The 16257-nt window shown below is 41.9% G+C and overlaps 1 protein-coding gene across 3 annotated transcripts in view; it reads left to right on the top strand.

Annotated features, from left to right (window-relative positions):
• The window catches only part of lin7a (lin-7 homolog A (C. elegans)), a 67275-nt gene extending 53917 nt beyond the window's left edge, over nt 1-13358 (top strand). Inside the window, exons 4-7 of one of the 3 annotated variants that reach the window (XR_004500969.2) lie at nt 1341-1550; nt 1988-2199; nt 8577-13077; nt 13119-13358. Coding sequence is in view for 2 of the 3 variants with exons in the window: in XM_033614668.2 (XP_033470559.1) it covers nt 1341-1550; nt 1988-2199; nt 8577-8601 (447 nt within the window). In the remaining variant the exon portion in view is untranslated. Of the gene's footprint in view, nt 1-1340; nt 1551-1987; nt 2204-8576 lie in introns of all 3 variants that reach the window. The other 2 variants (XM_033614668.2, XM_033614669.2) reach the window with 2 other exon arrangements.
• Nucleotides 13359-16257: the final 2899 nt, after the last annotated feature.

The raw sequence follows: 16257 nt of genomic DNA, 5'->3' as shown, positions 1-16257 counted from the left end.
TGTTTCTTTTCCTAAGCCCTAAGCCTAACCCACGTGACTTTCTTAAACCTAACCTACATAACTTTACTCTCCTAAACCTAACCTTAACTTAACTTTAAGTACAGTAAAGTGTCTAACTTCACGTTAAGTAGATAACATGACAATGCCGAGATGCGTTTTTTTCAAGGCCTAACCAACAAATCTTTCCTAAACCTAAACTTAACTTTACGTTAACTACATCACAAAGTACATGTAAGATGAAGACACCCAACCATTTTTCTTTTCCTAGGCCTAATCTTCATAACTTTCCTAAACCTAACGTACGTAACTTTACTATACTATACCTAACCTTAATTTTACTTTTAGTACATTACAAAGTACGTAACTTTACGCTAAATAGGTAACGTGACAATGCCCAGCCATGTTTTTTTTCCTAGGTGTAAACCTACGTACCTTTCCTAAACCTACCTCCTAAACTTTACTTTTCTAAACCTCAACTCAACTTTGCGTTAAGTACGTAACAAAGTATGTAACTTTACATTAAGAAGGTAATGTGATGACCCACAGCCATGTTTCTTTTCCTAAGCCTAACCTACGTAACTTTACGTTTCTAAACCTAACCTTAATCTTACATTAAGTATGTTACAAAGTATGTAACTTTACATTAAGTAGATAAGGTGACAATGCCCAGCCATGTTTTTTTCCTAGGCCTTATGTACATAACTTTCCTAAATCTAACCTTAACTTCACGTTAAGTACGTTACAAAACACATAACTTTACGTTAAGTAGATAATGTGATAATGCCCAGCCATGTTATTTTTCATAAGCCTAATCTACATTAAGTACGTTACAAAGCATGTAAACTTACGTTTTGTCAGCCTAACCTACATAACTTTCCAAAACCTAACCTACATAACTTTACATTAAGTATGTTACAAAGCACGTAAACTTAGGTTTTGTCAGCCTAACCTACACAACTTTCCAAAACCTAACCTACGTAACTTTACATTAAGTACGTTACAAAGCACGTAAACTTACGTTTTGTCAGCCTAACCTACATAACTTTCCTAAACCTAACCTACATAACTTTACATTAAGTACGTCACAAAGCACGTAAACTTATGTTTTGTCAGCCTAACCTACATAACTTTCCAAAACCTAACCTACATAACTTCACTTTCCTAAACCTAACCTTATCTATCTCGTTTTCAAACTAAAATGGGGTCAGATGTGTTTTGTAATGTCTGAAAACACTGGAGTAGTGTGGACATTACAAGTAGTGAAAGTTATGGGCTTTAAAACAAAAACGTGTTAGTGTGGCTGAAGCCTAACAAATCCCATCTTGCTTATCTTCTCTTAGGCCACAGTTGCAGCCTTCGCAGCCAGTGAAGGTCACTCCCATCCGCGGGTGGTGGAGCTACCCAAGACGGAGGAAGGACTCGGTTTCAATGTGATGGGCGGCAAGGAGCAGAACTCACCTATCTACATCTCCCGCATCATCCCCGGAGGCGTAGCCGAGAGGCACGGCGGCCTAAAGCGAGGGGATCAGCTCCTTTCTGTCAATGGCGTGGTAGGTCTAACCACACTTAACATTTTGATACAGCTGGTGTGGAACGGAGGGAGTGTGCGGGTACAATTTTCTGTCCTTATTTATTATTTAAGCCTGCTCCCAGAAAGATATATCCTCAACTGAAATATTTTTGGCAACGTGTCACAAGATGGAGCACTGTTTAATTTCCAGTCTGAGATGAGAGTCAACAGTCAGGAGAGCTGTTGAGATCAAAGTGCTGCACATGTCTTGAGTACGGAGCAGAAACACTTCTCCAACTGCAAGAGGGACTTGAATAACTCTGACTGTAAGCCTGCTGGTTTTCACATAATATCACAGGGTATTAAAAATGAAGGAAATATCCTTTTTCTCCCTAAGAGGAGTTACTATTTTTAAGGCTATATTCAAATCAGCTTCCCCTTAAAATCCCACACCCTCTGTCTCTAAACCCCCTGTAGAGCGTGGAAGGCGAGCACCACGAGAAAGCAGTGGAGCTGCTGAAGGCGGCCAAGGACAGTGTGAAGCTGGTGGTTCGCTACACCCCCAAAGTGCTGGAGGAGATGGAGGCTCGCTTCGAGAAGCTCCGCACGGCCCGGCGGCGCCAGCAGCAGCAGCTCCTCATGCAGCAGCAACAACAGCAGAACCTGGCCTCGCAGCAGAACCACATGTCGTAGGTGAGGCGCTTCATTGCTTTAAGGGTGAGGGGTGGGGGGGCGGCGGACACCAGGAGCACAAGGTAAGGCAGAGAGGAAGAGGCATGGCATGAATGAAAAGCCAATCTCAAGATTTAAAGCAGCAATATACGACATTCAGACTATGAATATGGCAGCAAACAGCTATTTGCTGTGTAAATATATGGAGGAATAATGCATGGCGTCCAGAGCAGAGAGTGACGTCACGAGACCTCTGTGCATGTTGTAATCTGAGCCTCTCCATTTTGTTGTGGTAGACAGTCCCGCCGCATGTGCATGTTAGCGCATGTGAGCCTCTGTGTGTATGTCCCTAAGCGCTGCCACTCTGCACTGAGCTTATATGGCGGTTATCGCTGATAATGCAGTCTCGACTCACGGTGGCGGGACGTCATTGTCATGGAAACGTAACGCCAAGCCTACAACCTCCCCCAAGCTTAACACTGTTAGCTCCGTCAGCATTGTTGCCATTGTTAGCACTGTTTGTACTTTAAGCGGCATTAGCTGCTAGCACCATTAGCTGCTAGCTGCCTGCTCAGCCACCTCCATGTTAAGAGCTGTGTGCGCTTATTTACTGTCTTTCTGAGAGTTAGATGAAAATATCGGTGTCACTTTCATAGATGGATGCTAATAATGGAGCTATAGTCAGCAGGCAGTTAGCTTAGCTTAGCTTAAAGACTGATAGCGGAGGATAACAGGTCGCTCTGTTCAAACAGAATTGTAAAAACAGTTTGTGTAGTTTTTTTCAGCATGGAAATCTGCATTAGTCTGTTAATATATAAATACATGTGCTTAGTAAGCTCTAGAAGTGCTGGTAGGTTCATTTTTTTATTTTTGGGCAGAGCCAGGCGAACTGTTTCCCCCCCACTTCCTGTCATTATGCAAAGCCAAGCTATCTGTCCCCTGGCTGTAGCTTCATATTTAGTAGACAGATTTGAGAGTGGTATTGATCCTCATATCAAACTCTTGGCCAGAAAGCAAATAAGTGTATTTCCCAGAAATGTCACACTGCTTCCTCAACATCTATATTACCCACAACTACAATAATGATGAAATATTCAAGTGTAAGTGTAAGTTAGGAGTGGACAGTGGATGCAGATATCCACATACGGTATCACCTTTTTGTCATTTTCTTCATGAGCACGTGCAACGCCTCAGACCTAGACCTCCCAGCTGTCCCAATTTCAAGGTGACCTGACTTTTTCTGTCAGAATACGCTGCTGGCAGAATTCTAATCATCTTCAAAATTTCTTCAGAAATCTTATTTACTGTACAAACCTTTTATAATCTATGTATATTTATTATTGTACACCAATCTTTGTAACCTTTTTTATGCCTCTGTGCACGCAACAGCCGTAGTCAGAATGCAATATGTTTACAGGTTATTCTTCTGTCCCATTCTTGTGAACGTAATATCTCAAGAACACTTAAGGAGATTTTTGCTTCAACTTGGCACAAACGTCAACTTTGACTGAAGGACAAACTTGTTAGAATTTGGTGGTCAAAGGTCAAGGTCACTGTGACCTTGCGTTTATCTTGGTCTTGAGGGAAGTTCTTCAGAATTGGCACAAATGTCCACTACGACTCAATGATGAACTGTTTAGATTTCAGTGGTCAAAGGTCAAGGTCACTGTGACCTTGTCTGCATCTCATTCTTGTAAACACAATATCTTATAAAGGTCTTGAGGGAATTTCTTCAAAATTGACAAAATGTCCACTTGGACTCGGTGATAAACTGTTTAGATTTTAGTGGTCAAGGGGTCAAGGTCGCCTTGACCTCATCTGTCTCATTCTTGTGAACGTGATATTTCAAGAATACCTTGAGGGAATTTCTTCAAATTTGGCACAAATGTCCACTTAGACTTAACAATGGACTTATTAGAATTTTGTGGTCGAAGGTTAAAGAGGACCTATTATACTCATTTTCAGGCCTCTGTATTTGATTTCTGGACTCCTATAGAGCAGCTACACACGATTACCTGCACACAAAGCTTTGTAGATCTTCAGGACGCTGTGCCTCTCGCTGCACTCCTTCCTTGTATTTCCTGCATCCCGCAAAAACGGTCTGTGTAATTTACTCCACCCCCCGGCCGTCACCTTCCGCTGAGCCCACTCCGCTGTGATTGGTCACACTGCTGAGGACTTCCGAAGGGCTACAGAGTGCTGCCGGCATGCCTGGGCATGCCCATATAAGTAAGTTCGGCACCCATTAACGTCACACGGACTACACTGTTTAAAAAAAGACTGTAAAACACAATGTGCAGGGCTCACTTCCAAATGCACGAACCTCATTATTTGACGCGTTGGCATCGTTTAACATGAGTATGCAACATTGTAACAACATTTATAGGTCAGAAAAGAGGAAAAGCATAATAGTTCTCCTTTAAGGTCACTGTGACCTTTCGTTTATCTCAGTCTCATGAATGCAAAATACACTTTATTTTGAAGTACAATGAATATCCAGCACAGAGCTTTTTTTTGAAGTGCCGTTTCCTGCTGTAGTGTGAGTGAACAACAGACAGCTACTTGACAGAGACAGCAAACTACCTCAACAACATGGCCAAATGCAAGTAAGAGGCTGACTGTATGAAACTGTGTGGACCTCGAACTAATGATTAAGGAGAAATCTGGACCCCATGGCTGGACCAGTTGGGAACCACTAATCTAGATCACCTTACACTCGTGTTACTTTCACTAACAGTTCCATCTCGTCGTTGGTCCCAGCAAAGAAATTTCTGGTCTCACTATTTTCTGTAACTAAGCAACCAAGATCAGACAATCTGCATCCTGTGCACATCCACACATGCATGTCCTGTGTACATGAATGGTCATGTGATGTGTTTTCATGTGTGATAGTGTGGACAGAGATTATTTCTGCTTGCATGTACAAAGATTGTTTTCGTTATAAAATGCCGTTTTAAAATGAAAACGTGTTGTTGTGAATGTGTCCTGAGTGTTCAGCTGCTCCAAGTGTCAAAACTAACATATTTTACAAGCATACGGCTACAGAGGAATATAGGTGGAGAGAAATGAAGTGGAAGCAGGCTCAGCTCTCCTTTTGAGTTGTATTCGCCATGCTCTGCTTTGCCTTGAAACCACTTATATTGGCTCGTGTGCAGGTAGCAGACATTTACATCCCAGCAAGGAGCCTTTAAACCTCAGTGGTATCTTTTGCAAACTCAGCAGCCGGTATCCTCTGTGCAAACTTTACTGCCTCTGCTGTGTTCTGCCAGTGATTCTGTTGTAAAGGCTGTAAATTATTCAAGCTTAAACTGATTACATCTGTGGCTCATGCTCTGCAGGTACGCCGAGAAGTAGATACGGCTTGCAATGCTGTTAACTTGGAAGCTACAACTGGAGTGAGGGTCTGCACACACACCTCTGCTTTGGACAATATTTTCACAGTCCAAATTTAGAACAAAGCTCCGTGCTGCATGTCAAACTGAAGCACACTTTCACTGTGTGAAAATAGCAAAACTTAAAAGCAAGAAGAAACTTTTCAGACACTAATCACACCATTAAGCTAAATCATATCCTGCTACGCTTAATTCTGCCCAGGCCTTTCGAATTATTTAAGCGATTCCCCGACGTATTGGAGGCGGGCATGTGTCCAAGATCTCTGTGTCACTGCCCGTTTGATGCTAAATCCCCCAAGCATATCTCTTGTCTTGCACTTGGCACAGCGCAGCTTGGGAAGGTATTTGGGAGCTTGTAACAGTGTGTTATGGTGGAGCTACAGACAGGGAACCGAGCAGGGATCATGTTTTATCAATGCAGGCATGCTGACCACAGAGATTTGCTTTGTCGGCCAAGAGGCTGCTGACCAAGTGACACGCACAAGTAGACAAGAATGCAACATAAGCCGCTGGTTTGCCTGGTATTCATCCGTCTTTGTGTCTTTGTGTCTCTTTGTCCAAATACAAACGCCTTACATTACAGCTGAAGTGAGGTTTTGAAGACGGCTTTAATCTCCCGATCAATAATGAGTAGATGAATAAGAATGAATATATAAGAAATGCTCCTGAAAGTTAATGTGTTAGTTTATAAAAGTGTTTTAATTGGGGTATTTTAGGCAAGGCGACCCACCTCTACATTAAAAAGCTGCAGGAGGGGCGTCGGTGGCTTAGTGGTAGCGCAGACGCCCCATGTACAAGGCTGTTGCCGCAGCGGCCCGGGTTCGACTCCAGCCTGTGGCCATTTGTTGCATGTCCTTCCCTCTCTCTCTCTCCCTCTTCACGCTTAAGCTATCCTATCAATTAAAGGCTAAAACGCCCAAAAAATATCTATAACAAAAAAAAAAAAAAAAAGCTGCAGGAGACGCTGCATATATATGCAGCATTTAGTCACCCAAACGACATCAACAAAACCCTACATAAATTATCATAAGTTCTGAGGCAATATAACTTTTTGGTTTTACTACCTTGTCTGGCTTCATCAAAGAATTACTGCTGTAGTCTGAAAAACTATCACCCCACTTTTATTTAGAGCCTGTGGTGGGTATAACTCTGCGTCATGCTTTGGTTCCCAGGGTTTGTCTTTCAGCAATTTATTGCAAGGCAGCAGCATAACCTCCTTCTAACTGTAGTAAAACACCGCATTCACAGGGTCTCTCTTGCATAAATGCTCCCTGTGTCTGTGTTACACAATGAACAGAGTTATTAAATGACCCATGCTACAGTGGCCAACATTGTCTCCGCACTCTAGCGTTGCGAGTAACACAGCTGCCCTGACAAATGCCCGCAAAAATTTGTCCTCTAATTACAGAACACTTTAGCTCTAACGCACAGTCGACAGAATAAAATGTTGGCGTTGTTCATTTCTGCACACCATGGATATGTTACATTTGTAGGTTTCAGACATATGAGGTAGTTCAGGTTACATGTATAGGAGCTGAATTTCTCTTTCGAATTGATGCCTGACGTGCACTTCCATAATTTCGTGCAACCTTATACCCACTACAACACCTGCAAGTTATCCCAACCATCCCTTTGGGGACATACATGGGATTGGTGCAGAGATGAATATTGGTCTTTCTTTGACAGTTGCTCATATGGGACGATACAAGCACCTGCTGTTGTTAGTACTGTTGGGCTGTTAGCATCACTGATAATGCGGTTCCAACTGGATGACAGGAGTGGGTCACTACGGAAGCACCACTTTCTGGCCCACCCTCCCCAATCCCCAGGTCGCCATAGTCACTGTGAGCTAACCGGCATTAACACTGGTAGATCTGTTAGCACTGCACTGCTAGCCGTCACCATTTCAGCTCAGACACCTCTAAGTTTGCCTGTGATGTCTGAGGTGAGAACTTTGTCCAAACCTGGCCTGAATTACATATATTTCATAGGGGGAAAGCCCCATGATTTGGATCCACTCCAAAATTTAAGGGGTTCTTCCTTGGCCCATGCAAGTTTCATTAATATTGGGCTTGTGGGTTTTTCCATAGTCCTGGTTACAATAAGACCAACACACAAACCAAACCAAATTCAGGACCTCCTTGATGGAGGTAATTCAGGAATAGCTTTGTGGCTTCCTTGTATTTGGCTTGAAATGTAGGGTAGTGTGATGGCCAAAGACTACCTTAAAAGCTTGAGAGTTCGGTTCGGTTGAACTCAAGTTCATTTGCCCCCTAAGTGTGGTTCATTTGGGCAGGTGTGAACACAGCAATCACACTCAGGTGCGCAGCAAAACAACCGGACCAAGACCTTCTTGAAGAGGTGGTCTCAGTCTGGTTACAAACGAACTCCGGTGCGGTTCGTTTGTGGTGAGAACGTGTTCCGACCTGGATGTGAACCAACTGCAGTCACATGACACATTGTTTGGGTTAAACATGAGCATGTTACAGTCCTGGAGGATTATTAATGTGAACCTCCTCCTGTACTGCCTTAATATGCACATTCAGCACATCCAATGCATCAAAACATTGTTTTCTAGTTGGAGCCGCGCCTCGTTTTCAAACTGTATGGTTTGACTAAAATGAACAATGACAGCAATATAGTCCACGATGAGCAGCGCTAAAATCAACCTGCGTAGTTGTCCCTCCATTGTGACATTAGAAAGTGTCACATTATCTTGCAAGTGTACTCTTCTTCTACGTTTGGTTTACTTCCTGGATTTTCCCACATGGAAATTCTGACCAATCAAGAGCAGCTTTCTCATGCAGGCATTTGATCTGGTCCGCTTGTAAATGCTGCCGTGAGAACACGAACCAACTCTAGGGAGTTATACAACAAAGCAAGACAACTATTGGTCTGAAAGCACCGTTAGTCTTTGTAAAAATCAAGTTTCTATTAGTCTGAAATGTCAGGAAGCTTTAAGGCATCGCTCTCAGCTTGTTTCTCCTTTTCATGATCTACAGGTTGTTCCAAAAGAAGAAGAAGTGAAGGAGAGCGAAGAGGTGGATCTCAAAGGCCACCTGTTCATTGTTGAAGATCCCAAAGGAATCTCTCCGTCGTGGAGGAAACCAACAAGTGGAAGACTCTTTTACTTAACTCTCTCCCTTCCAGTGTACCACCGATTACTGAGCAAAAACAAAGAGAGCCGTTTGTCCCGAAATTGGTGCTTCGAAAAACAAGTATGAGGGAGGCTAGCACTGAACGTCGTCCATTTTAACTTTGTATTCCCTTTTATAAGTTGTTCTCCCCCCCCCCCGGTTGTGACTCTTATTGATTCTCCCCTTTATCTTGTGTTTGTTGTTTTGTTTACAGTCATCCATTTTTGATTGCTTACCGACATCCATTACACCGTTGTGGCACCTTTGCCATTTTGCCATAGATATCATTTGTACAGTGGTGTTTCTATTGATTCTTCAACTGGTGCTCGTGTCTCTGTATGAATGACCATCGGTTTCTTTCTGTGTGTGTCAAACTCGTCCTGTTTTGGATAAACGTGAACTCTTTTTTACCTTCTATATTGTAGCAGGAGAAGATTTTTGTATCTTGTAGGTTTAGCAATAACACACATTCTTCAGTTTTTACATTTCGCCACTAAATTCATGATCGGATCCATGCATTATATACAGAGTTTAGGGGATAGGTGCACATGTAAATCACTGTAAAGCAAAACTGGGTCTTATGTACTGTAAGGCAGCTTCTGTGTCCAAATCTATCCTCTGTGCCATTTAAAGAGATTATTGATTTACAGGTGGCATGAATAATTAATGTGCAATAATTATTGACAGACTTTGTAAGCTACTCCCGACTGAGATTTATCCAGAAATTATATGTCACCGAGAGATTTTAACAAGGTTCAAACTGACCCTCGGAAATGTTAACTGTGTCCCGACAGACAAACAGAATGTCACCAGTTTTCATTTGAGCAGAGCGGAATTAAAAATCAAAGAATTACGTTTATTTTTCAGACTTGTCTATTTTATAGTTCATGAAATCAGAGATTTAACATAAAGTTTTATTGTTCCTTTTAAATATTATATGTTCTTTCTAAGACGTGCAGATTATTATTATTATTATTTAAAAATCTATTCATTGTATTAACAGCTGAATACTAGCACATGTAGATCTGTTCCCTGCGTTTCTGTTCAGACAATCATTTTTGAGAAGTTATGAGACTGAGTGGAATGTTTCGCCTTCTTTTTTCCTCCGTACCTGTAAGGGAAATCTGTTTTTAAGCTAAAGTGGTTATCCTCCACGTTTACTTTTCTTTCCATCTTCGGTGCTAAGCGCTCCTTGTTGTGTTTGTTTTGCACTTCACTTCCCGGAGATCACTTCTTTGTGTCTCTGATACCTTCTTGTTTTTTCTGACTTTTTTCATTTTTTGTAGGTGGTGCTCTTTTCTTCGTTTATTCAACCGTTCAGGCTTTACCTCTTTTTCTGCTTCTACTTGGCATAAACAAATCCCAGTGCTATTAAATCAAGGCTAGGACACGGTACATGATACAGGGAGTATGACACATGCCAGCCTCGTCTCATGGAAATACATGAAAGGAACACAAAGTTCTAACAACGCATTACATGGTGGCGGGCACAACATTCTAAAATGATGTGCTGGTAACAAGAAAACAATGTTAACACAAAGTCAGTGAGGATCTTTTCTTGTGGTAGATACACAAATTTAAGCCCCCCTTTGCTAAATAAAAGTGTTTCTTTTGTATATGTCCCCTAAAATGTCTGACCTTGACTATACTGAGCTGTATCAGTGCAAAGTTTGTCACTAGAGAGGTGTTTTCACATTCCTCTACTGAAGGAGGCGATGTCTGTGTGCTTCCCTAAAATCTGCTGGGCAAGCTAAATTAGCTACGTCATGAATATGAAAGCCTTTCTAAGCCGGTCTAATACAGGAAACACATATCGACAGGGAACAGACTTTGACACAACAACAGCAACAAAACCTAAAAAACTTCCAGCTGTCAGCAGACTCATCAGTACAGGGTCCGGATTTAACGTTAGCATAGCTAAAGTTTTGACAGCAAACATGTTTGAATGAGCGGTTTTTGGATGTAAACTGAGTCCTGGAGTTTCCTTTCACTGTCAACCAATAAACCCTACTGCAGCAGATGGTATTGTATGTTTCATAAACACTAATGCTCAGTCAGCCACCTCCAGTTAGCCTACAAGCTAACAAGCTAAGAAACAACAGAAATAAGATGCTAACTACACGTAGCATCCTGATACATCTGCTAGTCACTAACTTTGGTGCACAACAGACTCCTCGTCTGAGTCTGAGTCTGACTGAGGCTCAAACATTTAGGGCTAAATCTCTCCAATGTTTCCTGTAACGCTAATAGTAGCCATTTTGATGCACAACAATTCTCACTGAGGGAGAAAGAGCAGATCTGCTTCAGGCCCCTTTACAGAGTGTTTTTTTTTTAACTATTATGTGGGCAAACCACGTGAAGTAAAATATTAGTTTCAGTATTTTAAAATGTGTCTGAAGAGGGAATTTAAGTATAAAGAATGAGAAAGTCACATAGGGCAGCTGGGAGGGGTATTGGATGTGTCACAGAAACAGACTTTCAACCAGGAGACTGCTGTTTGTGTCTAATGTTACACCAAAAGTCAACTTAAGTACGTGACTTTACGGACTTTACGTCACTACATAAAGTATGAAAGTTTATGTCACTTAATTCAGTGCATAGATATTTTAACCAAAACCACGATCATTTCCTTAACGCATTTGTTTGTTCTCTAAACAAAACCAGGTGTTTTCTCTCCCTAACCTAACTAAGATAGTTCTTAATAGACTTTGCATTGGCATTGTTTTCACGCAGCACATCTCATGCCCACCACCACTTAATACCTTGTTAAGAGGTTGTGTCCATTTCACAATGTCTGTGAGACTGTGTTGCACATGCACAGTCTAACTGCAGCAGAGATGTTGGAGGGTTCTAGCAGAAATAAAGGGATGGTGCTGTTCAGGCGCTCTTTGGGTGCGCTCAGTCTGACAGAACTTTTTTCGAATGGATGGCGGCCAATATAAAAAGCAAAAGTTTTCAAATAGAAACCTACAATAAGGCTATTGTTCCTATGAGGACGAAAAATAGGGGATTGCCCATTGTTCTGACAGCCCAAAAGACCGAAGCCCCATCAGTCTAAACCATGTCCATTTAGACAGCTTATTTTTCCAACAGCCCATTATCCCAAAAACAAACGCACATTTGCAGTGTATACATCTGGAAACCATAAATGCATTATATTTGTAGTTAGGTTTAGGTACAAAAATGCTTAGTTATGGTTATGTTTTGGCTCAAACATCCAAGTTTGGAGGCACCAGGGACAGGTCGGTGAGAAACACCCAGATTTGGTGGCTCAAATTCAGCTGGGAAACTCTACGCAGGGTCAGTAGAAACACCTGGGATTGGTGTATTTTTGGAGAAACTGGACTATGGGACAAATGCAATGGGCCTTTGTTGTTGGAATAACACACTATTGTAGAAATGGGCTTTCAGTCCAATGGGACATTTCTTGGACTAATGGGGTTTTGAAATTTTGGGCCGTTGGAAAAATGGCATGACACCAGATAAAAAGACTTGAGTTTTATTGCGAATTGACATTAAATTTAAGGGTGTCTCACACCAAGTAAGTCCACTCATGACTTGCAGATTAATTTAATGACATGGTCTGCTTTCCTCATACCTTTATTTTTTGTATAAAATATATCCTCCTGAGGCCCAGACTTTTCTTTGATTTGCATTTTAAGTCCCAATAAATAAACAAGTTTCAACCATAAAATGTGATCAGGTTCTGGACTTTGTCCACTTCTGTGTCGGGATCGGCTGCAAACTGACTTGGCAGAGATGGCTGCCATCTTGTTTTTACATGGATTAGTGTATTGTGCTCTTACTGCCACTAGATGGCACAAAAAAGTGTCCACAAATGAGGACAACAGGTCTAAGATAAGTAGAATGAAGTATAAGGTCAAGTAAATCCAAAATGTGATGTCCTCATATGAGGGTCTCAGGAGGATATTCTGACCCAAGGCCGGCAGCGGATGCCTCAATGAAACAAATGAATTGTCCCCATGTTCTGTGATCGTGCACCAGCTATTGAGCGTCTCAGCAAGTACAGACCAGATTTTACTGCGCATGTGTTATACCCCAATAATATGACGCGATATGATATTGTTCCTCTTAGCCAGCTGCATAAATCCAAAACATAACATTACTTCCTATATGCCGGAGGATTTTTATTCCCCAGCTGTGTGTTAAGAACAGAGAATGATAAGCTGTCATGAAGTTATTAAGTTTTCATGAAAATGTTGCCGATTATTCCTTTATGGATTTACAGAAAATGATCATCTCCATCTTTAATCCCGTCTGATCTACATCACATCTAATTGCACAAGTCCAGCAGAATGAAATCCATGTGTCACGCTGCCAGATATTCCCATTTCATAAACAACCTGTGAGCACTGAGGTCACCTAATGCCAGATCTTTTGCATTAGGTGACCTCTGGGCTCAGGGCTCAAAGGATATTCACTCACTCATCAAGCAGAACATCTCAATACAACAGATCCCTTTTTGTATCTTTAAATCACAGGTACTCTTTCTTAATTGACTTACATTTTTGAAGCTGATGGTCCTGTACTTACCGTAAAGATAAAAAAAGACAACAAACTGTTGATATGCAATTGTTATACATACTATATTTGTATAAATAAATCTATGTGCTTGTGTACAGTGAATGCTTTGTTGTGCCTTCCTTCGGTATCCTGTACTTCATCTTTATGGTCTCATTTAGCATTTAGTCGACTGTGAACAGGAGCACCAGCAATTATGTTGCCAGTGTGTCGCCCAGAGAGGTATTGATTTGATGCCTACTGAATAATAGCAGAGAAGTAGATCAAAAATATGGATTTACTAAAATACAGATGGTTATGTCCGAGCCCTCCCCAAAGAGATAGAAAATGATTTATTTGGAAAGGTTTCAGAGGTGACACAGAGTACAGCCGACTGTGGTGGTGTGCACTACAGGAGGGAGTCTGAGTCAGCCTGATCGTACAGACGAATTAGCAGTTTAAAAGAAATACTTCACCCCCCAAATGATCTTGACCATGTGTTAAAGTAAATCTGTTAAGAAATCTTCCTCAACTGCCTCTGGTGAATGAAGAATCCAAAAACAGAGAAAATCCTTGATGAATTGAAGTCCTAGATGACCACACATACTTCTGCAGAATAATCCAAGTCACATTTATCCAGTTATATGCTCCATACTTCCCAAACAGACAGCCCTTTCTGACAGGGAAACTGAAAGGACCATGAAACCTATCTATCGTCGCTGTCTGATGAAAAACACGTATCTCCACTTTTGACGATTTTGACTTTCTACGTGCTTTGATGGACACTTCTGACAGCCAATGGAGATACGTGTTGAATAGATGATGTAATAGACGTCTTTCCATTGGTCATTTGGATATCCAACGCTAACGGTTGCTAAAGAATATTATGGACACTCCATGCACTGTAGAAATTCAAAATCGTCAAAAGTGGAGAGTGTTTTTCATCGGACAGTGACGCTATGCTCTCCTCAAAGCCAAACTCTATTGACAGAAACAGGAATTTTACCGCACTGCGCGTCAGAGCTGCTGGTCTACCACTGCCTTGTGTGGTCCGTTTCTTTGTGTAATTGTGTGGCTTTAGCCCTTTTAACACAGAGATCGCAATATAGGGCTGCTATGAAGTCCCTTTCTTACACCTCATTTGCATTTTTACACAGAACCAAACAATGGCAGCATTGTGCTGCTGCAGTGGGTCATTATAAGCCCAGTTTCCACCAAACACTTTCAGTATGGTACCTTTGGAACTAACAGTAACCCTTCAGACATGGTACCTAGACCCTAGTGTTTCTACCACAAACAGTACTCTTAAATGTGGGCGGGGTTGTTGTCACTCACCGCTCCGTCCAGCACTCACTGTATTTCCTCCTTTATCAGTCTGCACCTCATTTATCGTCCACAGAACGAGGCTGCACGCCGACATTTTCAGAACAAAATATAACAGGCTGCAGTGAGAGTCTCTCTCCATGGGATATTTAAATATAGCAGGTTTGTGCATTTAGTCCTTCTCAGGCAAGTGCAGTCGGCTGGAGCCCACAGGAATGATACTTTTTCTCCGAGGGTTCGAGTGTACGAAGTTCACATAACGTGGTCGAAATTCTTTTCTTTTTTTTTTTAAAGATTATTTGTATGGGCTTTTTGCCTTTATTGACAGGACAGAGAGTGAAATGGGGAGACAGAGAGAGAGTGGGGACTGGCATGCAGCGGGGGGCCGCGAGCCGGATTCGAGCCCGCAGCTGCTGCAGTGAGGCGATGCCTCTGTGCATGGGGCGCCGGCACTATCCACTACTCTACCGACGCCCCAGGCTTTTGCCTTTAATGGATAGGACAGTGTGTGAAATGGGGAGACAGAGAGAGAGAGAGTGGGGACTGACACGCAGCAAAGGGTTGCAGGCCGGACTCGAACCTGCGTCCGCTGCAGCGAGGTGATGCCTCTGTACATGGGGCGCTGGCACTATCCACTTCACTACCGACGCCCCCGAAATTCATTTTTAAGCACTTGAAGATCCACTCATTACTAAAAGTGTATGTCATCCAAGAGAGACGTATAAGCACTAAGTGGTGATGTTTTTGGCTCAGACTCTGGTGTACCTTTTAATGAGCTAAACATTGTCACATTTAATATACTGAGTCTTAAATTACTGAACTCTTCCCATAAAATAATCCCCATATGTAGATTTTTAATTAAGAAATTAAAGAGTATAAACTCCACTTTTTGGATTCCTGAACAAAGACCCCTCTGTTTGATACTCAAATACCTGCTGAATAATCACTGTACTGACAAAAATACAGCAGCATAATGAAGTTACTAATTCTACAGTAAAAACAGAGATGTGTTAATTCCTCATAACAATGGCACAACAGCTTGTCACTGATTGTTTTTCAGTGATCTAAGTGTAGCTGCAGAAGGTGGAGTGATTAAGCCTTGGACACTGAAATGTCCCTCTGAAGACTCGTCCAGGTTTTTAGCCCGGGAACAGAAAGTCAATGGCCTTTTGTTAGCGCAATACAGAGAGCAGACACTGAAACTAATAAAGAGACTCTAGTAAATGGAAGGTATTAAACTCAAACGGTGACAGTAGAGGCACGAAGCAGGGCTGTTTTTTCACCGGCGACGTGTTGTACATGGTGTTATGTGCAATAAAATCCCTGCTGGAGCTATTCTCCACCAAATAACCAATCCTGGAGCGACTGACCAAAGCCTGAAGTGACAAAACTGAAGAGTGCAGGTGACATTAATGCAGGTGACAAATCCCTCACCCCTCTCTATGGCTGTTAACCAGGAGCAGAGGGAGTAACGCCTCCTCGGGATCACATAGTAACCACCAAAGGTTTAATTCTGAAAGCACAGATGATAAAACAATACATATCCTCATCAGCCTCTCTACAGTAACTAACATTTATATTATATTAATGGTGTGAAACTACTTCATCATCACCTCCTTGATCTCTTTTGTAATCTTCCATCTACACCTTCACGCCCTGAAATAGCAGCACTCAGAAAACTGTGTGTGTCAACGCTCTGCTT

The sequence above is a fragment of the Epinephelus lanceolatus genome, chromosome 23 (genome assembly GCF_041903045.1).
Source record: "Epinephelus lanceolatus isolate andai-2023 chromosome 23, ASM4190304v1, whole genome shotgun sequence".
NCBI lineage: Eukaryota > Metazoa > Chordata > Actinopteri > Perciformes > Serranidae > Epinephelus > Epinephelus lanceolatus.
The sequence above is the reverse complement of the archived record's forward strand: the minus strand, read 5'-3'. Positions and strand labels throughout refer to the sequence as shown.